Source organism: Macrobrachium rosenbergii, chromosome 3 (assembly GCF_040412425.1).
Source record: "Macrobrachium rosenbergii isolate ZJJX-2024 chromosome 3, ASM4041242v1, whole genome shotgun sequence".
Taxonomy (NCBI): domain Eukaryota; kingdom Metazoa; phylum Arthropoda; class Malacostraca; order Decapoda; family Palaemonidae; genus Macrobrachium; species Macrobrachium rosenbergii.
Genome location: NC_089743.1, coordinates 80,227,468 through 80,248,476, shown reverse-complemented (window position 1 = coordinate 80,248,476; position 21,009 = coordinate 80,227,468). Strand labels below are relative to the sequence as shown.

The 21,009-nt window shown below is 34.6% G+C and overlaps 1 protein-coding gene across 1 annotated transcript in view; it reads right to left on the bottom strand.

The window, feature by feature from the left end:
* The window catches only part of unc-104 (kinesin family member unc-104), a 184,289-nt gene that overhangs the window by 12,648 nt on the left and 150,632 nt on the right, over positions 1-21,009 (bottom strand). Inside the window, 5 exon segments of the mRNA XM_067083286.1 lie at positions 1,245-1,381; positions 4,372-4,627; positions 6,204-6,319; positions 6,494-6,670; positions 15,408-15,655. Of these exon segments, the coding sequence (XP_066939387.1) occupies positions 1,245-1,381; positions 4,372-4,627; positions 6,204-6,319; positions 6,494-6,670; positions 15,408-15,655 (934 nt within the window).

The following is a 21,009-nucleotide window of genomic DNA, read 5'->3' as shown; positions in this document are numbered from 1 at the left end:
TTTAGAATGGTAGTATAAGACCCCCAATTTTTAGGGGTGATTTTATGATTTAAAGGTCGTCTTATATGCGGAAATATACGGTACTTTGTAGTGAAGAATGAATGACCTCATTTTTGTAAATCTTTCTACTTAATTAGTTGTCTAAATAACTTTTAAAAGATTTTTTTTTTTTCAGAAGAATGCACACTTTTTTTTGAGGAAGTATCCCATCTTAAACTGTCCAAATTACAATGTCTTTATTAAGCAAAGGTTTAAACACCCAAAGCATTATCTAGTCACTACACAGTAAGGGAAGTTAAGGTATCACAGTACTGTATTTATAATATTCATGATGTCAGTGTTTAGAAGGGGTCTGTTACAAATCCTCATTACTAATTTCTTATTAATATTAGGGAGGCCAAGATGCCAGAGCTCATGGCCATCATCTAAGTAGCTTTGAATAAGCTAAATTCTCAAGTAATTTTGCATGAACAAAAATTTATGCAGTGCTTCATCAGTAGATTGAAAGCATTTAATTTGCTGCATTTTGAGATTTATTATTGTTTTAAAGAAGACAATGACTTTCTACTACTATGTATGTACTTCAATTCAATAAAATACTTTTAAAGTCTTAAAAATACTTTTAAAGTCTTTCATACATTTTGATATTTTCTACGGAATATTCTTTTAAAAGTTAAAAGGCAGAATCATGATTAACAAGGCTGACATTGATATGTACTGTAAGTAAGCCTAGTATTCTGGTTATTTAGTCAGCACAAGTAAAGTGTTATGTCATAGCAGGCTTGTTCTGAACACAGTTGACCCCCGGTATTCACGGGGTATGTGTGTACCACTAGCCCCCGCGAATAGCTAAAATCTGCAAATACTTAAAACCCCCTAAAATGCTTATAACTGCCTATTTGGTAGTTCAAAACACCAAAAAACCCTCTAAAATTGCTTATACCTGAATATTTTAATAGTTTTATCACAAAAAGTGCATTTAGTCATGAAAATGATACAAAAATACAGAATTTGTGAATATTTCTCAATGAAAAATACCACAAATAGGTGAATTTTTGGTGAATAATGTGTATATATGTTCCACAGAGAAATCCATGAATAGGTGAAGCCGCGAATCCGGAACTGCGAATAGGCGGGGGTCCACTGTAATATTATAAGTGGTGTCACTTTATATCCTACTTGATAGAACATATCGCAGATGTTAAGGAATGTATATTTGTATTTAAAAAATTATAGGAACATACCTGAAAGAATTGGGTATTCGCACCATAGCCTGTTGGTCCTCTGAGTACTCTATTTGAGCAGTAGCCAGATTAATCAGGCCCCGTTCCACTGGATCACGCTCATCTCGGAAAATGAATACGTACGGCCTACGCACAACCTTGTAAATACAGAATTATAGCTAGAGAAGATGTTATGCACTACATGAAGTGATTATACACTTAATTTCAAATTCTGGCATAAATGACACAAAAATGCTACATTAGGTAGAGTATACCAAATTCCAGAAATGCTCCTCACAATTGCTTAACCATACATAATCAAGAGTGCTACAGTATGAGACAGTTTACTTTTTGTACAAATACATATAGTATTTTAGTAGTGCAATAACCTGCATTGCTAAAATAGTAAATTTTAGTAATGCAATATTTTAGTAATACTGTATTGCAGTACAGTACAACCGTATGATTTATGATGATACAATATCTTGAAAAAAAAAAAAAAACACTTAATATTTTTCAGGAGCCATGTCACCCAAAATTAAAATTGCTTTCCCTTCATTTTGGCTTCTACCTGCAATATGTAGGTGTATTTACAGCATTAAACTAGCAAAGGCAACAAAGACAAAGATAATACAGTATAAAAAAAAATTGCCTGCAACTTTATCAGATCAAAAACAATTTACTTATATGAAGTTTCATTTTAAATTTAAGCATCTCATGAAAAAAAATATACATATAATTTATATCCATCTAATTTCAAAAAAATATATATCACACAAATCCTTAATTTATAGCTCATTTGGTGCCAAACAAAAACTGTGGCACATCAGCCTTCTGAAAGATGACAGATCAGTACACTGTCCCTAAGCAACCACTCATGGATCCTAGGTAACCAGTGGCTAACTGTTGCACTTCTTAAATGATCTGAATAATTAGCTGTAAGAAAAGGAGGGGTCAGGAGGATGAAGCTGATCATAAGTATGGATTTGTAATAATTTTTTATTAAAATTTTCCATTACAAACCTATATGTACTTATAATGTCAACAAAATACCGCCAACTTATGAAATAAGATGGTAAAATTTCAGAGTTGGTTTATTAGTGGATGCATTTGGGATTAAGGTAAAAGTGCCCAAGCTGTAAATAAACACTGAGTTGTATTACAAGGCTGAAACCTTGAAAATACAATACAGTATGTGGATTGCAAGTCTAAGAGGGTAATTCCAATAAAGGTGACAACACTTATCAAAGTGTAAGGTGTAGTGACATATGACTAATAATTCTAAGTTTTTAAGGATACCATGACAAGACAGAGAGGCCTATGGTGATGAGAATAAAGAAGCCCCAGAACTTTCAGCTTTAGTAATGCAGGTACCTTTTGTTCTGTAGCTACTGTACTGCCAGTCTGGTAAATAATGTGAGAACTGACATCTTTTTGTTTATTTGCTCATAAATATACCCAGGGATTGCTGTTGGTTTTAGTTCTTATCTTTTATGATATGATGTCAGTTATAATTGTAATTTTGCAAAGAAATATTAGAAAAAACATGTATAAATCAAAAAAAAGTTACTACATTTCCTAATCTCAGTAAAACTATGCAAATATTTTACAAGTATGCTCAGAATTTGTAATTGATTTTATTTCTTATCTGTTATATTGTGAGAGCTGTAATTATAATTTTACAAAATAAAATAAATTATTAGAAAAAACATGTATAGCTTGGTAAAATTTACGAGTGTTTTGTGAAAGAGGTCCCACATATGGTTGTAAATACTGTAGTCACTTTCAACTTCCTGTGGGAGGTAGGGAAAATGTTTTAGAATTTTTTTCTTACACCATGTGTATTTGCATATCTTCCGCTTTCCATTGATGTGCTTTTTCTTAAACTGGCCAACCTTAAAGTTTGCCTGGTCTGGGGGGTTGCATTAATTAGCCCATCCCTTAAGGGCTAGTCGAACAAAAGCAGCATAATCTTGAAAAGAAAGGAATAAGGGAACTTACTAAAAAAAATTCTCTCCACTGAATACCTCTTAAAAGGTGGTGAAAATAATGCTAGTGAATGAAATTAGATGGTACAAAAGGTGGTGAGATGCATCAAATAAAGAGTGAATGGATGATTAAATGAAGGCAATTCTTGAGAATAACAGGAAGTGAGACAGTAGGCCACTACGGACCTGAGATCCACGAGTGTTTGCACATGACTATTGGCTGCGACTAATCTTCTTTGTCAGGATGCTAAGGAGTCTGGGATTTCATTTGACACAAATGGGCTATATTATAAGCAATGGGTTTGTGGTGAAACAACTTTATTATAAAAATACTGTAATCTCTCTCTCTCTCTCTATCTCTCTCATGACAGATCCACTTACTGTATAGATAGAATGAGATCCACTTATAGATAGAATGAACTCTTTTCTAAGATTTAATCATAAACGAGAATGTTGTATTATGAAGAAAGAAAGAGAACAAAATTACTGTAATTTTTCTATACATATATAACTGAAAAAGTTAGTGCATGTTACTTTTCTGCATGCAGCTTTTAACAAGGAAAAAATTGCATAATTTTTTGGTAAATACTTGTAACAATTGTTTCATTAAATCATAACGATAGAAAATTATTCATTATGCAGTACTTAACATTTAATTACCAATTACAGTTTACAAGTTTTTTCTTTAAAAAATCACAAGCCTTAGGAGAATTCCCCGACCTATTTTATCGTTAATGTTTTACATTACATTGTACATGCATCTAAGGTATTCATTTTTTTTGAGAATTTGTCATCCTCCTAAATTTGACCCAGTAACATTGTGTCTTTCATACTACTGTATATACATGCATGAGGAACTTTCACAAGAGGGAAACCTACCAAAAGGCCTTTGAGGGAATACTTTGTGTGTCTGTGTGCTGATTTTCTTTCAGATACTATACAGTAGTATTGAAATGTTAATCTAAAATTAAGTCACTGATATACAGCCTTTCTTTAATCTCCTTAATTTCAACATTCACTAACCACTTAAAAAAGTTATTAGTACTGCATTATAAATACGTAGTTATTTAATTGTACACTATATACCTTTCATAAAATTGGTTTTGCCCTGTGTATACTGGCATCTCACTCAAATGCATTAAACTATTCCGAAAACTTACAACCCATCTTTTAATCCATGAGTTAGTACGGTCATCCAAAACGTTGAGGTAGCCTTTGCGACTAACTACGGGAGAAATTCGAATTTCTTCTACTTCTGGTATAAACAGTGGCATTGGTCGGCGTTCTACCAAAGGCGAAGATCCCTGTGAATCACCAGGACTGGCAAGCGGAGATTCTGCTGGCACAACTGCTGAACCACCGAGGGGAATGTGGAGATCTGGTACAGGTGCTCTAGGCCTCTCTGGAGAAGCCAATCTGAAACCACAAAAAAAAGCAAACTAAGCATCATGACCAGAAAAATAAAGATGGAAAAACACAGAGCTGCTAATTTCAAGAGAATATTAGGTGCCCAACAGTGTTGAAATTAGCCAGTAAGAAACTCTTATAATTCCTATTCAAAGGGTGTTTGCAGGAGCTTCAAGTTGAATACTCTAATCTCATGTGCTCAGTACTTAAGATTATTAAAAGCATGGCACCATAGAATTTTATCATTTTCAATGATTTTAGACGTTCTTTGGAAGCTCTTCAAATAATTGTAACTAATATGACTGACTAAAGAAACTTATTCCTGTTAGTGATTTTTTTTTATCTTTAAACCCCATCATCTTAATGAATAACAGATTTTATGGAATAATAAAGCTGACAGAAACAAATTAATACAGCCTGAATCTACTGTTGGAATTTCATGTTTTTCATTTCCAAAGGAATGCCACATTTAAGTAGCATTTCCAAGTCTTTCAACTAGTAACACTCCACTGACCCACAGGCATTTGATGAATTACTTGTACTATGATCCACTCCCAAAATGCTGATCAAGGGTTACAATTACTGTCATTTTCAACATTTGCACTTGATATGACTATTGTAAACTTAGCTGCTGAAAAATACTTTGATAACCTTTAAGGTACAGTACTGTATACTGTTCAACACAGTATGTTTATTAGTTTTAGTGAATTCAAATATGTATGTATACATAAGCTATGCCCTGGCAAGCGTTGATGTAAACAGGTGGAAGCTATAGCACAGATCTTGTGTGCATTGTAACAAAATGTTAATTTTACTGAGTAACGAGCTCAATTTCGGATGTTTTGCCTCTAGCATTTTTATAATATTAGGGCCACTGTGTTTGGACTCATTCTGTGTTTTACTGAGTTTGTGTGTATGTGTGCGTAGATGTGCATGCACAGTGTATGCTAAGTAAATTCAAGGTAGGCCTAAGATTTTGCATATGCTAACATAAGCTACCGGCAGCACATTTTCATCACAAATTTGGCTACTAGCATGAATAAGTGAGAGCTCTCTATTCCATCAGCTGTTGTAATACCAAATGACAGGATTTTGATGATGGTGAATTTTGAAAATAATCTCTTCATATAAGATCCATCAGAGGTTGCTGACCTAATAAAAGGACTTAAATGCATTCAGCCTTAAATATTTTATAATGTTATTGTTTGGTTATTTTTTGTGTGGAACATTGTACATTGTCAAATCCTGATGTACAGAACACTTCAAATTAGGTAGAATTTGAGCCAAAGGCAAAGTGCTGGGACTTAAGGGAAACTGATGGAATATGAACAGAGATAGTACAGTAAAAGAAATGAAAGAGGTTGCAGCTAGGGGCTCAAGGGCTGCTGCAAAGACCCTTGAGTAATGCCTACAGTGCACCACGTGAGGTGCACTGATGGCACTATCCTCCTATGGGGAGAAGACTTGAAAAGCTGTACTTAATACAAACATTAGAACATTTTCGTAATCATCACACACATACTATATGTGAAGTACTTTTTACTCATTTTAACAGAATTTCAAAATTAGCATATAATACACTTACTCTGTAGAGGTGGTGGAAGAGCAAGAGGAGGTGACTGATGTTGTTAGAGCATCAGGTTCGTCATTAGGCGTCTGTGCAGGTGTTTCTTGTTTATTATGTAGCTGTATAGAGCGACCCTATACAAGTAAATAAAACATGAAGATACTTATATTTTCTGAAACAAAATGTTTTCCTTTGCACTAATTGTCTATATACTACATAGAAATCTAGTTATTACTCAAATATAAACAGATAAAGGTCTCCATTTACAAAAGTAAACATGGAATTCCTTAGTTTTATTAAATAACTACCTGCATGAGTCTTGCAAATTTGAGAGCAACAGCCCTTTCTGCTTCACTCATGGTGTCTGAGTCTGTTGGCGCTGAATCTCGGGAAGAACAGCGTGTTAACACCGCCTGGGGGTTGCATCCAGCCTTGGCTGCTTGATTAGCCACCTCCTGCGTAAAAGGATGGTGGGTGAAAAGATGCTGGAGAAGGAAGAAATTTTACATTCAGCTTTTACAGATTTTTGCAAGATTACAGGAAGAAAGAGCTTATTGTATAAAGAGCGAGAGGCAGTAAGTGATGAATGATGTAGAAAAGCATGTGCATTTTTAAAAAGAAAAAAGGAAAAAAGAAAAAGTGCAAAACTGCTTAACCCTTTCAATGGAAAAAAGAAAAAGTGCAAAACTGCTTAACCTTTTCAATGTCAAGTGAAAAACTGCCACTTAAGCATAAAATAAGAAAATTTCTAATGATTTGCCAAAAAATTCTTCAACATTGTGACACAATAAATCTGAAAAAGTCTGCCCTTTTCCTATGAAAAAATTGGAGTAACAGGAAAAATATTTGCTCTTTTTATGCAAATGGGTGATAATCTTCAACTGAATATGCATTTATACAAAAATCTGTTTCAGTAAAAGCATTCAGCAAAACTAATTAAAGTTTCACTTTCAAAATCACATCCTTTAACTGCAGCTGTAATTACACCATTTTTCAACGGGAATACAACCTGAGTTGTAAAATTACAAATTCAGGTTGTACTCCCATTGAAAAATGGTGTAATTACAGCTGCAGTAAAGGGATGTGATTTTGAAAGTGAAGCTTTAATTAGTTTTGAGGAATGTTTTTACTGACACAGAAAGTCACATCATAAACCCTGCTTTTTTATTTATCGTATTTGCCATCATATAAGACGCACCCTCACATAAGATGCACCCCTATTTTACAAGGAAATTTTGTGAAATAAACAATTTTAGTATGTTTCACCATACATTTATTGAAAGATATTTTAATGTGATTTTGTAGGGAAAAAATGTATGATTCTTTGCATGAAATTTATCATAAAATAAACAATGTTTGTGTTACTATGACAGGCCACCAGAGTGGAGCTATGTTTTTGTTTACATCCACTCATTGCAAATGGCTGACAGGCTAATTGCCGAAGTATCGTAAGCAATTTTTCAAAAGTTTGTAATAACAGACTGATAATCTGGCTTGTTTTCAATATTTTATTATTAGTTAATGAGCAACAATTTTTTCTGCCTACCCAGTATACTCGACGTGGGCTAGGCCTAGCCTACCCAATGGCGCTCAGTCTCCCATCCATAATACAGCCACATTGAACACAAGGCAGTTTTTTTTATACATTTAAAAATAAAAAAGTGCATCCAATACACCAGCAAATACGGTAAATACTGCAAAGCTACCTAAATCTTAATGTTCTAAAATAAATGTTCACAACTTTGTCATGCTTGAAATTACCCTGTATAACACTCACCCTGTAGTGAGTTTCCTTCTTACTTGAATAATTTCAACAATCCAATAATAAATCCAAATGTGCACAATATCAAAGTATAATATTACACAGTATCGTATATTTATTTCAATGCTATGGAAATCAATTGATTAGCTTCACAGCAAAACCTTAAGTCTAATTGTGGGTAAATAAATTCTCAGCAAGAAACAGTTGACAGTAAAAGAATGAAGATCACTGATCTTTGTAAACATTTTAGCAAACTACTATCCACTATGTAAGGTGAAAAACAGAACCTAACAGTTATACATTTACAAACCAAATGCTTTTTTCCCTCAATTGTTACATTTCAATTTGAGGAATATTATTATGAGACACTATCCCTCAGTTATGCGTAATATAGGGGTTTTTCCCTTGTTTTAAAATTTCCTCAACATATCTTTTAAAATTTTCCCAAAATATTATTCATGTGGATCTAGTTTTCACCAGTATTCATCCACCAGGAGGGTGTCAAATTATAACACCTTGGCTGAGCAATTTTGTAAGGGTCCTTCCTAGACAGATGTACTTCTTTATATCTAAACCCTGGGGTTCCACTCATAAAAACTTTCAGAAAACCATCTGTTCCTGCTAGCACCTATAAAGGTTGTGACATTGATTCTATTTTAGATGTAAGCTCTAATCATAAAAACCCATATTTTCATTATGAATGCACTAACAAATGGTACTAAAGGTAATGCTAAAACTCATACTGAAGAAGGAAAAAGCCTACCACTAAATGAAAATAAGAAAAAAAAAGAAACAGTCCTTCCCAGCTGATGCTTTCATATATATATATACAGAGAGAGATATATATATATATATATATATATATATATATAAAGCTTAAAAAGTGTATTACTCTTTGTAATGGCTGCAAAAATCACTACTGCTGCTAGACATATATCCATCACAATGTAATTATGTGTCTCTAACCCCAAGTCAATCCATATAATGAAGGTATTATTCCTCAAAAGGGTTAAGTAATAAAGCACTTATGACCCAATTACTACATAGAACAATAAGCAATAGTTATTGGGAAACAACAAATTATGGTCAAGCATTCAAGATTCAAGCTGAGTGTACATTCATCTGGTGAAGACATCCACAATGCTTTATGTGAATGTTTTAATTTCTGTATCCTGAAAGTTATATCAATATGGCAGATCAGCAAGCAAATGCAAAATATAGTTTATTCTAAAAATGCAAAGTAAAACCTTATTTTAAATATACAGTAATCCCATTTTCCTTGGCACAAACTCTTCCACAGACAAACTCCTACAGAGGAAATGTGCCAAAATGCACAATGGGTCTGATGGGTTTTGGCTAACAGTCCATCTCATTCCTCATTTACCATGAACCTCTGACAACTGGAAAGTAGGGAATGGAGAAATAAATCCACAACTTTAATGACAAATTTCAATTTAGGTGGGAAGGATTCGTTTGTCAGATTCTCACACTGCTAACATGGGAAACGGTTCTAATTGGGATAAGAGATATGAGCTACAAACTATATGTACATTCCTGAAGATTGCTTGTAAAGAGCACAAAGTGTCCACAGAGAAGGTTAACTGGGGGTATGTTCTCATTTTTAAGATATCAACTCATATTGTTTAATACCCTGCTCCTTATCCATAAAGCACAACTAAATAAACTGAAAGATTACATAATAAAGGTATCGTAATGGAGAACGAGAAGGTAGGTATGTCATGATTGTTGCAATTGCCAGCAGAAGGGACCACTTATCTCTGCTGCTGTAACTGATCCCATTTAATATGCTGTCCCATAGAAAAAAATTTAAGTCATTGGCATTATTAATATATAGTGTTTAAAAAGTGTTGATTTGATAAAGCTGAGCACTGACCTTCACCTGAAATGCTTTGCCATCTGTCACACTCTAATAGTTCTGATAACTACTCTCCTGAGCCTATAAGAAATTTCACTTACGATGGGTATTTTGGTTATTCCTGTGAATAAGAAAAGCACTGATGAACCTCATCTGAAGTCCCTGTTTCCTTAATTATATGAATGTAAAAAGTGCTGTAATATAGTCAAAGATCCCAGTGGTTTAGGTCTTCACAACAAAGTTCATGGCAAAAAATAAGCCTATTGAGTTCTAGTCTTTTGTGTGACTTCACCTGCTAAAGTATAAAACTCACTGACCTGCTGCAAAGGTAAAAAATGCCAAGAGTATGACCATCCTCAACATAAAGGAGAGTAAAGAGGTTTGATCCAAATATTCACATAGTGCTTTTATTTTTTTTAAGACAGGTCCCATCTCAACAGCTTAACAGTTCTTCTGGGAACCCATTTTTAAAGATGAAGATGTAGGGCTCCTGATCTGGGAAAGTTCCACAAGCGAGAAATACTTGTGAAAGGGCTGACCTGTAACTCCTGATGGCTGAAAGTGATAATGCTACTGTGCTCCCTTAGAAATGATAAGAAATCAGCTATTTCAGAGAGAGAGGTACAGACTGGGTTCATTTCTCTTCCACAAAACCAACCATATATGATTTCCGTTTTGATTATATTATACATCTGTGCTGTGAAGTCTCTAACTACCTTGGGTGCCATTTAAGAAAACCATCTTTCTGAAATTTTGCTGGATAATCCTCAGAAATGTAAGTCTAAATTTTAACTGCATTTTGAAGTATGGCTGTTTACAAACATACCTCCAGCTGGCAAGCTTCCTGGGTCTGCCTATTATACCTTAGTTTAACCAGACCACTGAGCTGATTAACAGCTCTCCTAGGGCTGGCCCGAAGGATTAGACTTATTTTACGTGGCTAAGAACCAATTGGTTACTTAGCAAATGGAGGGAGGAGTACAACTACATGTCCTAAGGATGTAAAAATGCACCCAATCCCAGGCTACTGGATTCAGTAGAGCTGAGCAAAATATTTGTATTTTGTTGTTGCTGCTACTGGCACACAAATCTGCCACTGAGAACTCCAAAGCTGCCAAAAAGCAACACAAATTTCAGAATGGATAGACCAATCTGATGGTAAAACCTAATTCTTCTTGCTGAGGCTGTCCACCAGAACTTTGTGTTTTCTAGCATAAACCTTGGAGTAATGTTGACAGTGTTCCTCAGACCACATGAAGATTTGTGTGGCTACATGACCTTGGCTTTCCAACCTTTTACCTCCCTAATGTTTTAAATAAGCAATGGATGTTGTGTTGTCTGATATTACTCCTACCATCCTGCCTGACGCAATGGTTGAAAGCTTCTCAAGTCAAGAAAATTAACTTAAAGCCTAAATGACTTTTATGACAACTCCTGTTCTTTTCTGACAAGGTGCCTAAGCTTCCTGGACTACTGATCCCATACTCATCACTGATTTTACCTCTTCATTCTTTACTTGAAGACAAAGCTGTATTTGTCCTCAGGAAGAGAATTTAGTAACCTCAAACAAAACTTTTAAATGACCATCAATGTCTGTGCAGAGATAAGCTCTGACAAGAGGATATGGGGTTGTAGAAAAGTTTTTGCCTCCTCATGGGAGGTCTATTTGTTGGCTTGATAAGCCTCCTTCCACTATAAGGAGACTGTTACCCATGCTATCGATATCTAATTGGAATGGAGGATCCATAAGAGGGCATACTCAGATGTCATGACTGACTTCTCCTGTGTAAATACATCATGGGGTGTGAGGTGTGAAATTAAAAAAAGAAAAAAAAAGAGATGGTGGATGAAAAGACAGCTGTGTATCATCCTGAGACAAGTTCAGTACCTGAGGATGATTGGTGAACTTAGGAAGGGCCATAATAACATGGAAAAATGTTCTCATTGAACAGTCAGTTAAAAGTTATAGTAGTATTCTCTGACGTCCTTTTCAGGTTGAAAAATGGACACTATGACTCAGACTCCAATGTAGTGTTCCATTAAAAGTATAAGTGTCAAATTCCAAGTCAAATCATGTTCTCCTGGATTGGATAGAAGGAATGCCCAGATCAGCAAAAGGCTGCCTACTTTGGGAGTAGGGGAATCTCTGATCTCTGAGAAAACAAGCAGCTGCTCAGTGAACATGAGCAACTCAATTGCAAAGGTGAGTAGTTTTGGTCTTCTGGTACTGAGCAGAGCAGATCATCTTTCAATAACTTCTGAAGTCGAGTTGCTTGAAACCCATGCAGCTTCTTGGCCCACTGGTACCAAGTGGGTTAGAATTTTTAAGTAACTGAGAAGGGCCTTGGCTTCTTCATATATAAGCACCTCAGGTAACGTTAGAGGGTAAGTTACTTCAAAAAGAGCAGGTCAAAAAATGCAAATGTAAGCAGCTTTTGGTCAAGTGATACTTGAGACAACAACCAGTTTGGTGTATCGTGCTCTCTGCTGCAGATGCACTGGTTGCTTTGGGGAGATCACTTCCATTTCTGATCTGGCGAAGTTAAACTCTCCCATTATTGTTGCACTGACTCTCCCACAGAAGAGATATATTAGCTATTCCACTGGTCTGCTTAGGAAATCACTTTCTGGGTGCATCATCTACAAGTACACTGTCAACATGTAAAGTGCTGCTTTATCAGTAGTAAGAAAACAATTTGGTTTGGAGAGAGAGAGAGAGAGAACAGCTGAGATTTCTCTGGGTAATAAAAAATGGCAACAACAAATCTGATGATGAACAGAAGGATTTCCTCTTTAACACCTCTTTATTACACTTCCTCCACTGACACTCAAGACCATTCCACATGTGAAGAACAGGTTAGCCTCTCTGAAGCAATGAAAGGTTTACTTTTATCAATTAATTAGTGTTAAGAGTATGAAATAATGAATCACTGTAATAAAATCTTCACCATAAATTCAATATTAACTATGTCAATAGCTCAACATGGAAACATTTAATTACAAAACATGATGAACTGCACTCGAGCATTTCAATTTGAAAAAATGAAGCATAACGAAAAATATAATAGACAATGTAACACTGCCACTATGGATGGAATAAAAAAACCGTGACTCACACAAGCCTACATACCCTAAGCTCTAAGACCTAAGGTAAGGAAAAAACTGGAAAGGTACTAATAACTACTAACTGTCATGGGTAGATGCAATAATGTGGAAAAAATATATTAAAAGAAATATCTCTTTTTCCAAGACGTGACTGCTTCCTGTGTTTGCGAGAAGGTTTCAGTGCCTATCAGTTCCTGCTGTCAACACTTCCTGGCAAATTGGCGACTCGATGAAGAAACTTTTTTTTTTTTTTGTGGAGACACCGTGGTCTCTCATGCCACACTTTGTAAGATGGCACAATACAGGATCTGCACTGCATCAGAAAATTTGTTCTAAAAGTTCTATGGTGTGACCGGAAATGGGTGGTTTTTTTAAGCCAATCAGTATGCAGAAAATCTAAAAACTCCTTATATGAGAATGACAATTGTCTGTCGTCATTAGCTCCACTCATACAGTAATTAAAGCTTCAGAAAAGACTGCTTAGACAGACAGAGACACAGAGAGGGCAATCAGGAGTTGGGCAAGCAAGGTTCTGAGAGTATCCTCTGTGTAATTTTTACTTTATCTCCATAAAATCTTGTCCTGCCTGAGACAGAAGGAGCTGCAGCCACTTTCCTGCTTGTGGTGAGAAGTCTCTAAGCCCTCCATGTCCGAGACAGGTGAAGCAGCAAGCCCTACATACTAGTGATGAAGAGAAGTAGTCAGCCCTTCCTGTCTGTGACAAGAAGTAGTCAGCCCTTCCTGCCTGTGACAAGAAGTAGTCAGCCCTTCCTGCCTGTGACAAGAAGTAGTCAGCCCTTCCTGCCTGTGACAAGTAGTAGTCATTCCTTCCTGCCTGTGACAAGAAGTAGTCAGCCCTTCCTGCCTGTGACAAGAAGTAGTCAGCACAATCTCTGGATTCTTGGAGAAACAACATTTGCTGCCCCATTCTGAAGACATCCCTTTTGTGATGTCTTCCAGCTCATGGTCACTGTGCCAGCTTCATCTCTTCAGCTAAAACTCCAGTCATCCTTCTGTGACATCTTCAAGCCTGAAGCCACTGCGCCAGCATCTTCTCTTCAGCTGAACCCCCAGCCATGAAGGATAACTCACCATTTAAGTATTATAATTGCTCTACCTTCCAACCTGTTCCCCCTATCTGTAATTGCTTTGATTTATTTTGTTGTGTCATGTTGAATGAAAGCAAAGGGGAAGCAACACTCCATTTTCTTTGTAAATATGGTTAAGAATAAATGTGTTGTAGTGTTGTGAGAGTTTCTTTTTATATTCATTTCCCTTATTTCAACTGCTAGTGTTGAATGCTTATTGTTTAGAGTTTAAAAGTACCTGCAACGATTCTTTGGATCGTGACACTAACCCAGCTTGTTTCTGATTTTTTTATCACAAAAAAAAAAATTTGTACTATAAGAAGTCCCAAATATTTAGAAACAATCTAATCCCAAAACACTTCTCATTGGGCTGAACTAAAGAGTTTGTGTTTTACCGAGAAAATTTTGCTTTTATTCAATAAATTTCCAGTTTAAACGTTGGGTAATGGGATGAACTGTAAACTATGAAAAAATGTGAGACTTTGAATGTAAGAAGAACAAGTTACTTTTCAATTACATAAAACAAAGGAATAAACATTTGACAAAAATTCATTCACATGGTCTGGGCTGAAGAATAAGTATATGCACAAACAAACAATAAAAGAAATGAGTTAGGTTGTTAGCCAAGATCTATCAGCTACACTACATATGTGCATACTTGTCAGAGACTAATGCTCCTCTTCATTTTCCCTTTTGAAGAAGGTCTGTCTGTGGAACATGTTGTGGCAACTAAAATGCCACTATAAGTTATGGATTTGTTATTAAACAAATATTATTTTACCATAAAATACATTTATATGTATATAAAAAATAAGCAACAGAGAGGTCACAGGTTCAATGTTATTTCTAGTAAAGGTCATAGAAGTGATGGAAGCCTTTATGTAGTATATTACAAAACAGAAAATAAAACTGCAACATTACTAAAATTGGATGTGCAAAAATTTAATTAACTACTACCCCTAATTATTTTATAAGTAAGACCAGGAAAATAAATGTAAAACTTGAACTGTTGACTAAATGACCGAATTACTAATTTTCACATAGTATCATGCTATTTCAAAACATATTCTGGATATTAAAACTGTCAGTAAATATTGTACTGCTGTGACTCAAAAAAAAGGCTGAGTACATGATTAATACATTTTTGGACATGCAATTATACATCTATTTTGTGGAAGCTTTTAGTTTTCAACATATGTAGTAAAAAATGCTTAACTAAAAAAGTACAGTTCTACAGTAGTGATAAAACAAAAAAAGAAAAGAAAATAGACTGACACTCATGCCCTCCAATTGGATGTCTCTTGTCCTCAAAGAGCAAATGCTAGCTTTCATACTTACAGAATGATCACTACCAATACCTGCATACATGTTCTTACATTTAAAACACAAACCTTTTCACTTTTGGTAATGTCATGATGATGGTTACGAGGAAGTGGAGACTTTTCAAGGCCAAGTTTTTCTCTCAAGAGAAGGACATGTCGAGTGTGTTCAACTTGCGTCAACCGAGTAATTTTCTCTAACTCCCACTGATGTTCGAATATGAGGGAATCCCCTCTTGGTCTCCACCCATGTAGATTCTCTTCTCCCCGGACGTATGTTGAACTGGTGTCTAAAACACGACGTTGCCTTCTCTGTAAACCTATGAGAAAGAAAAAGAGTATAACTGTATGGAAAAACTGCTTCCATGCTTGCATTCCTAAAAGCCTCTACAGAATCAGAGTATATGCAATGTTAGTCAAGGAATTCTTTAAAGACAACTTACATATGAAGAGAGCTGGTCACAGGTCATTCATTTACATAACATGCCCCTTATGTCATAAGTCAAAAACGATATGCTTAGCAATTAGGCAAAAAAGCAGAAAAGCTTTTAAAAAACAACCGATGCAAATAAAAACACTGACAATAGGCTCTGGGTTAAGAGGTCACAATTAAAGTGAGCTATAAAATTACAATGGAATATTCATAATATTGTTATCAATAGTAATAACAATGAATATGAGCTTCAGGTTGTGATACACCAAGAAAATATCACTACATCAATATTCATAGACTTCTCTATAATAAATGCTAAATTCTTTAGTAGATGTTAAATCCCTAGCAAAATGGGTAAGAGGAATTCTTACTCAAAAGGCAAAATAACTTTGCATTATCAGAGAAAAAATATAAAATGACAGACAAAACCATATCAAGTGTAATTATGCTTTTTTTACAATGACATTTCAGGTAACCAAAAATAACAATAGCCTGTCACCAAAATAAATAAAAATAAGTTTCCATATGCTGTCAAAGCTTTCCAATGACTTGGCAAGGGTACTCAAGGGCCAAATTGCAACTACAGTTTTACAGAGTAAGGAAATCTTTGCCATTCATCCCAGCAATGATAAAGTAGAATATTGGCATCTGGTAACAGCCTTTATACATTAACAAAAAATGGAACTGACTACACAAACCTTATAAATGCAAATGGTGGGGAAGGTTTGTTTCCTCATACCCTCAGTAATTTTACACAGAAATCAATGAGTATTATTATGAAAACTTCAATGAGCTCCAAATTGCACATGATAAACTTTACTGAGCCCTTCATTGCATTTTTCTACATAAAACAGTTCAAACCAAAGTTTAAATTTCACAACAAACAAAACAGAAAAATACTCTTAAATATATTTGTTAGAAGTCCGAACAAATAAAAGGGCAATGTGGGAGTGATGTCTTACTCAAAAAGAAAATGTTTTAGGACAAAAAACAGAATGGATGAAGAGCTTGATTTTAACTGTGATGACTACCCACTGACCACTGACATTTTCACAACATAACTACCCAGTGACCATTTGTAACATAAGCTATAGTAAAACCAAAATGACTAAAAACGTGACTGTCATTAGCTACGTTGCCAAACTTCTTTCTGACTTATAACCCAACTACAGTTAATCTGCATCCCTCAATTCTGGGTTATTTAATCTGGTCATTAAATCCTACTTATCCCTCCAATGGGCCATCCAGAAGAAAGAGACTGTTCTGGGACAAGGCCAGCTTAATTTACAACCTACCACCACTTGAGGAACTAATAAGTATTTTTTTATTGCATTGTATCATTTATTTTCATCTGTGAGTCTGGACTAGATATTGGCATTTGCATAATTTATTTAGATGATTGTAAACTAAATCACCCATATCCTACCCTGTTATTAAAACAGTTTGATGTATGATTTCAATTCTTCATTTACTGTACAGTAATTGTTTTTACTATAAATCATCCTTTGCTCATCACCAAATTTCAGATCTTTCCCTCATTTTATGTCTTCAGTGTAAGAAATGCAGAACACTAGTGTCAAGCTGCTTACATTTTTGGATATGGAAGAGGTGGCAATGTTTCTGCCATATCTACGCGATATCCCAATTTAGATTGGGGTTTTAAGGATCAAATATGAGAAAAGTGGCAACATTTAAAACATACTACATGTTCATAGTTATTTTGGTTTGACTATAGTCCGAGGGTAAAACAATGTAAACATAGTAATTACGCTACTGCAAGGGGATACGTTTTCCATTCCACTACCATATTAAACTAGGTAGTGAGCCACTACACAGTAAGCTTACAGTCACTAACCATAATATTTTTTCAAATTTTGCCAGCAAAGAAATAGATGCATTACTTTTTATTTCTTGACTGTGAAAATCACTTTTATTCCTATTGTTTCCTTGTCATCTTCACAATTATAATACTGTAAATGTTATGATGTCTCCAAGGGACAAAATGAAATAATCCAACATAACTGTTATGTAAAGATGATTCCCTTCATATGATAGGATACTGCACTTCAAAGAGTTCTCATTAGCATGAGCACAAGGAATTGCAAGAAGCAGATAAGGATTCCAACAAGGGTTCTAATTTAAGACTGTAAATAAGAAATAATTTAAAGAAATAAATAAAACCTTGAGAAAGATTAAACTAATTTTCTTACACAAATACCGTATAATCAAAATGAACACAAATACTGTATTTTTCAATTTTGGCTTGGCTTTGCAGGACTTATCACTTCCAGTCATTATCAACCATCTATGGATTCTAAAACTACGAAAACTTTATGCCAAACTCTGTTTTCAAACTCTTGTACAGTAATGTCATTGACTAACACACCCACTGTACGTAAATACAGTGCAGGGTAATAATATCAAACTCATCTAATCCATAAGAGAACTACAGCACAGTACCACAGATTCACAAAGGAAATTTTTGAAGTCTGTCCAAAAGATACCATCTGCTAACCTAGCAAGCTTCCCATCTAGACACTTGATGATCTATGATATGCAAACTCTAGCTAATAAGAATATTAAACTAAGTACAGTATAAAGTTATCTTCATCAATAAAGCATTGCATTTATTATTGCTATAAAGTCCTCAAGTTTAACAAAAGTCATTCTGCTTAAGTAATACAAACAATGCTCTGAACATGTGTTATTTTGATAATAACCCAGTACTGGTTTATCCAAACCACTCAAGAGCAAAAACATGAACAAACAATAGCAGCTCTAACAAATATTATGGAGAAAAGATACAGCTAATAAACTAAAAATACATACAAATATACAAAAACAAGGTCAAAATTAACCCTTTGAGATTCTAGTGGCATCATGCAAATTCTATCCCTCGAGATCCCACCGACTTTATATAGCATCAACCATAAAGAATTTTTAGAATGATTAAACATACATATTTCTACTTTAAGTAGCGCTTGGATGGCATCTGAGGAGTGCTGAGAGAAGGTTTAACAACATCTCCCATGGTTAATTATCATTAACCCTTATTGGATGGATCCCCTCAATAGAGGATCTAAAACAGGTTTTGGGTGGTGGACGGATCCCCTGAGGAGTATTAATATTATGCACCATACGATTTGGCTGTAACGAACGGGAAAGAGTATCCAATAATTTCAATGGCCCATAAATGAGTTTTGGCAACTAAAGAATTCAGCTCAGCTCCATCGTGGGGGTCTCATAGAATTTAGTGTTGTTCTTGCCTTGAGGTGGGAATGTCTTGCTCCTTTCTCTCCCATGACATCTTATTACTTATTTGCTCATAAATATGCCCAGGGATTGCTGTTGGTTTTAGTTCTTATATTTTACGATACGATGTCAGTTATATTGTCATTTTGCAAAGAAATATTATAAAAACATGTATAAATAAAAAAAAAGTTACTGCACTTCACGATCTCAGTAAATTTCCGTAAATATTTAACAACAAATATGCTCAGAATTTGTTACTGATTTTATTTCTTATCTGTTATGATATTGTGCGAGCCATAATTATAATTTTACAAAATAAAATAAAATAAATTACTAGAAAAAACATATACAACTTGGTAAAATTTATGAGCGTTTTGTGAAAGAGGCCCCACCGTATTCGCATTCTCACGATTTGCGGACTCAAGTATTCGCGGATTTCTCTGCGGAACGCATCTACCCATTATTCGCAGAAAATTCGCCCATTCGCAGTATTTTTCACTGAGAAATATTCACTAATTATTGTATTTTCATATCATTTTCATGACTAAATGTACTTTTTGTGATAAAACTACTGTATTAAAATACTTAGGTATAAGCATTTTTAGAGAGTTTTTCTTGTGTTTAAACTATCAAAATAGGCAGTTCTAAGTGTTTTTAAAAGGGGTTTTAAGTATTCACAGATTTTAGCTATTTTATGGGGTTGCAGTACTGCATCCCAGCATGAGTACGAGGGGTTTACTGTAGTCACTTTCAACTTCCCGTGGAAGGTAGGGAAAATTTTTTAGAATTTTTTTTTTCTTGCACCATGTGAATTTGCATATCTTCCGCTATCCACTGATATGTTTTTCTTAAATTGGGCAACCTCTAAGTTTGTCCCAGTCTGGGGGGTTGCATGATGTATAATTAGCCTGTCCCTTAAAGGTTAAACCAGTTTATTTAAAGTGAATTCTCATTAAACCAGATTAATCATACAATCATAAAAAATTTTAAATTATATAAATGACATAAACAGCAGTAATATATAATTATATAAATGACATAAAAAGCAGTAATATATATCACTGAAAAGGAAATTCACTATAATTTTTTAAGGTGCAAAAATTATACTTTTTTTTTTACTTATTTATGAAAAATAATGACATTTCTGTTCTCTGCTGATTTCAGTGTATCATTCTATATAATTTTGGTGTTTTTCATTTTCAATATGGTATATCAAAATAAAGTACAGTTATTTGACTTTTAAATGAGACAACACTAGCATTCAACTAAGACCAACAAATTTACAGTAAGCGACAAAAGAAAATTATCACTAAACTCATCTGCAGTCAGTCAGGGATGTGTGTGCATTACCCAAAATGGCTGTAGGATCCCCAAAACATCTCAAAGAGTTAATAATTGGAAAGGTTAAACAAAAGGTAACTTCTCGTACTCTAGAAAAGTATTTAGAACAATTTAATGACAGTTGTATCTGTGCTAAATATACCTAAATATTTCAAGAAGTTGAAAAACCTGATTTGAATAGATCCTCTAACTTTAAATCCGAAACAAACTGAAAAAATGGGGCTGGTATGTCTTGATATGAACCTGTGGAAAACTGAAGTGCATATGTGCTACTCCATTCTTGTCAGCTGTAATATACTGTGACATCAAAAGTACTTTTCCTGATATCTGAGAATTTCACATACTACAACCTCTCATATGACCAGCAAACATGCTGCATAACTTGGAGAATGAAGAAAAAAATACGTAGCCTACATCATTTTTTTGTATCTTATGCAAATCTGGACTGTAACTCATTAGGCTCATTAAACAAGGAACAAACCACATCAAAAATATTGTCAGATTTAAGTCAAAATATTGTTTGCTTTAGTTTCAACTTCTAAGTTTGTGTAAATGTGTGTTTGTTATGTGCATACAACATTCTTTGGTTACAGTTTAAAGATGTAAAGAAAATAATTACATACAGGTTCATGGTAAAAGGTCTGTGAA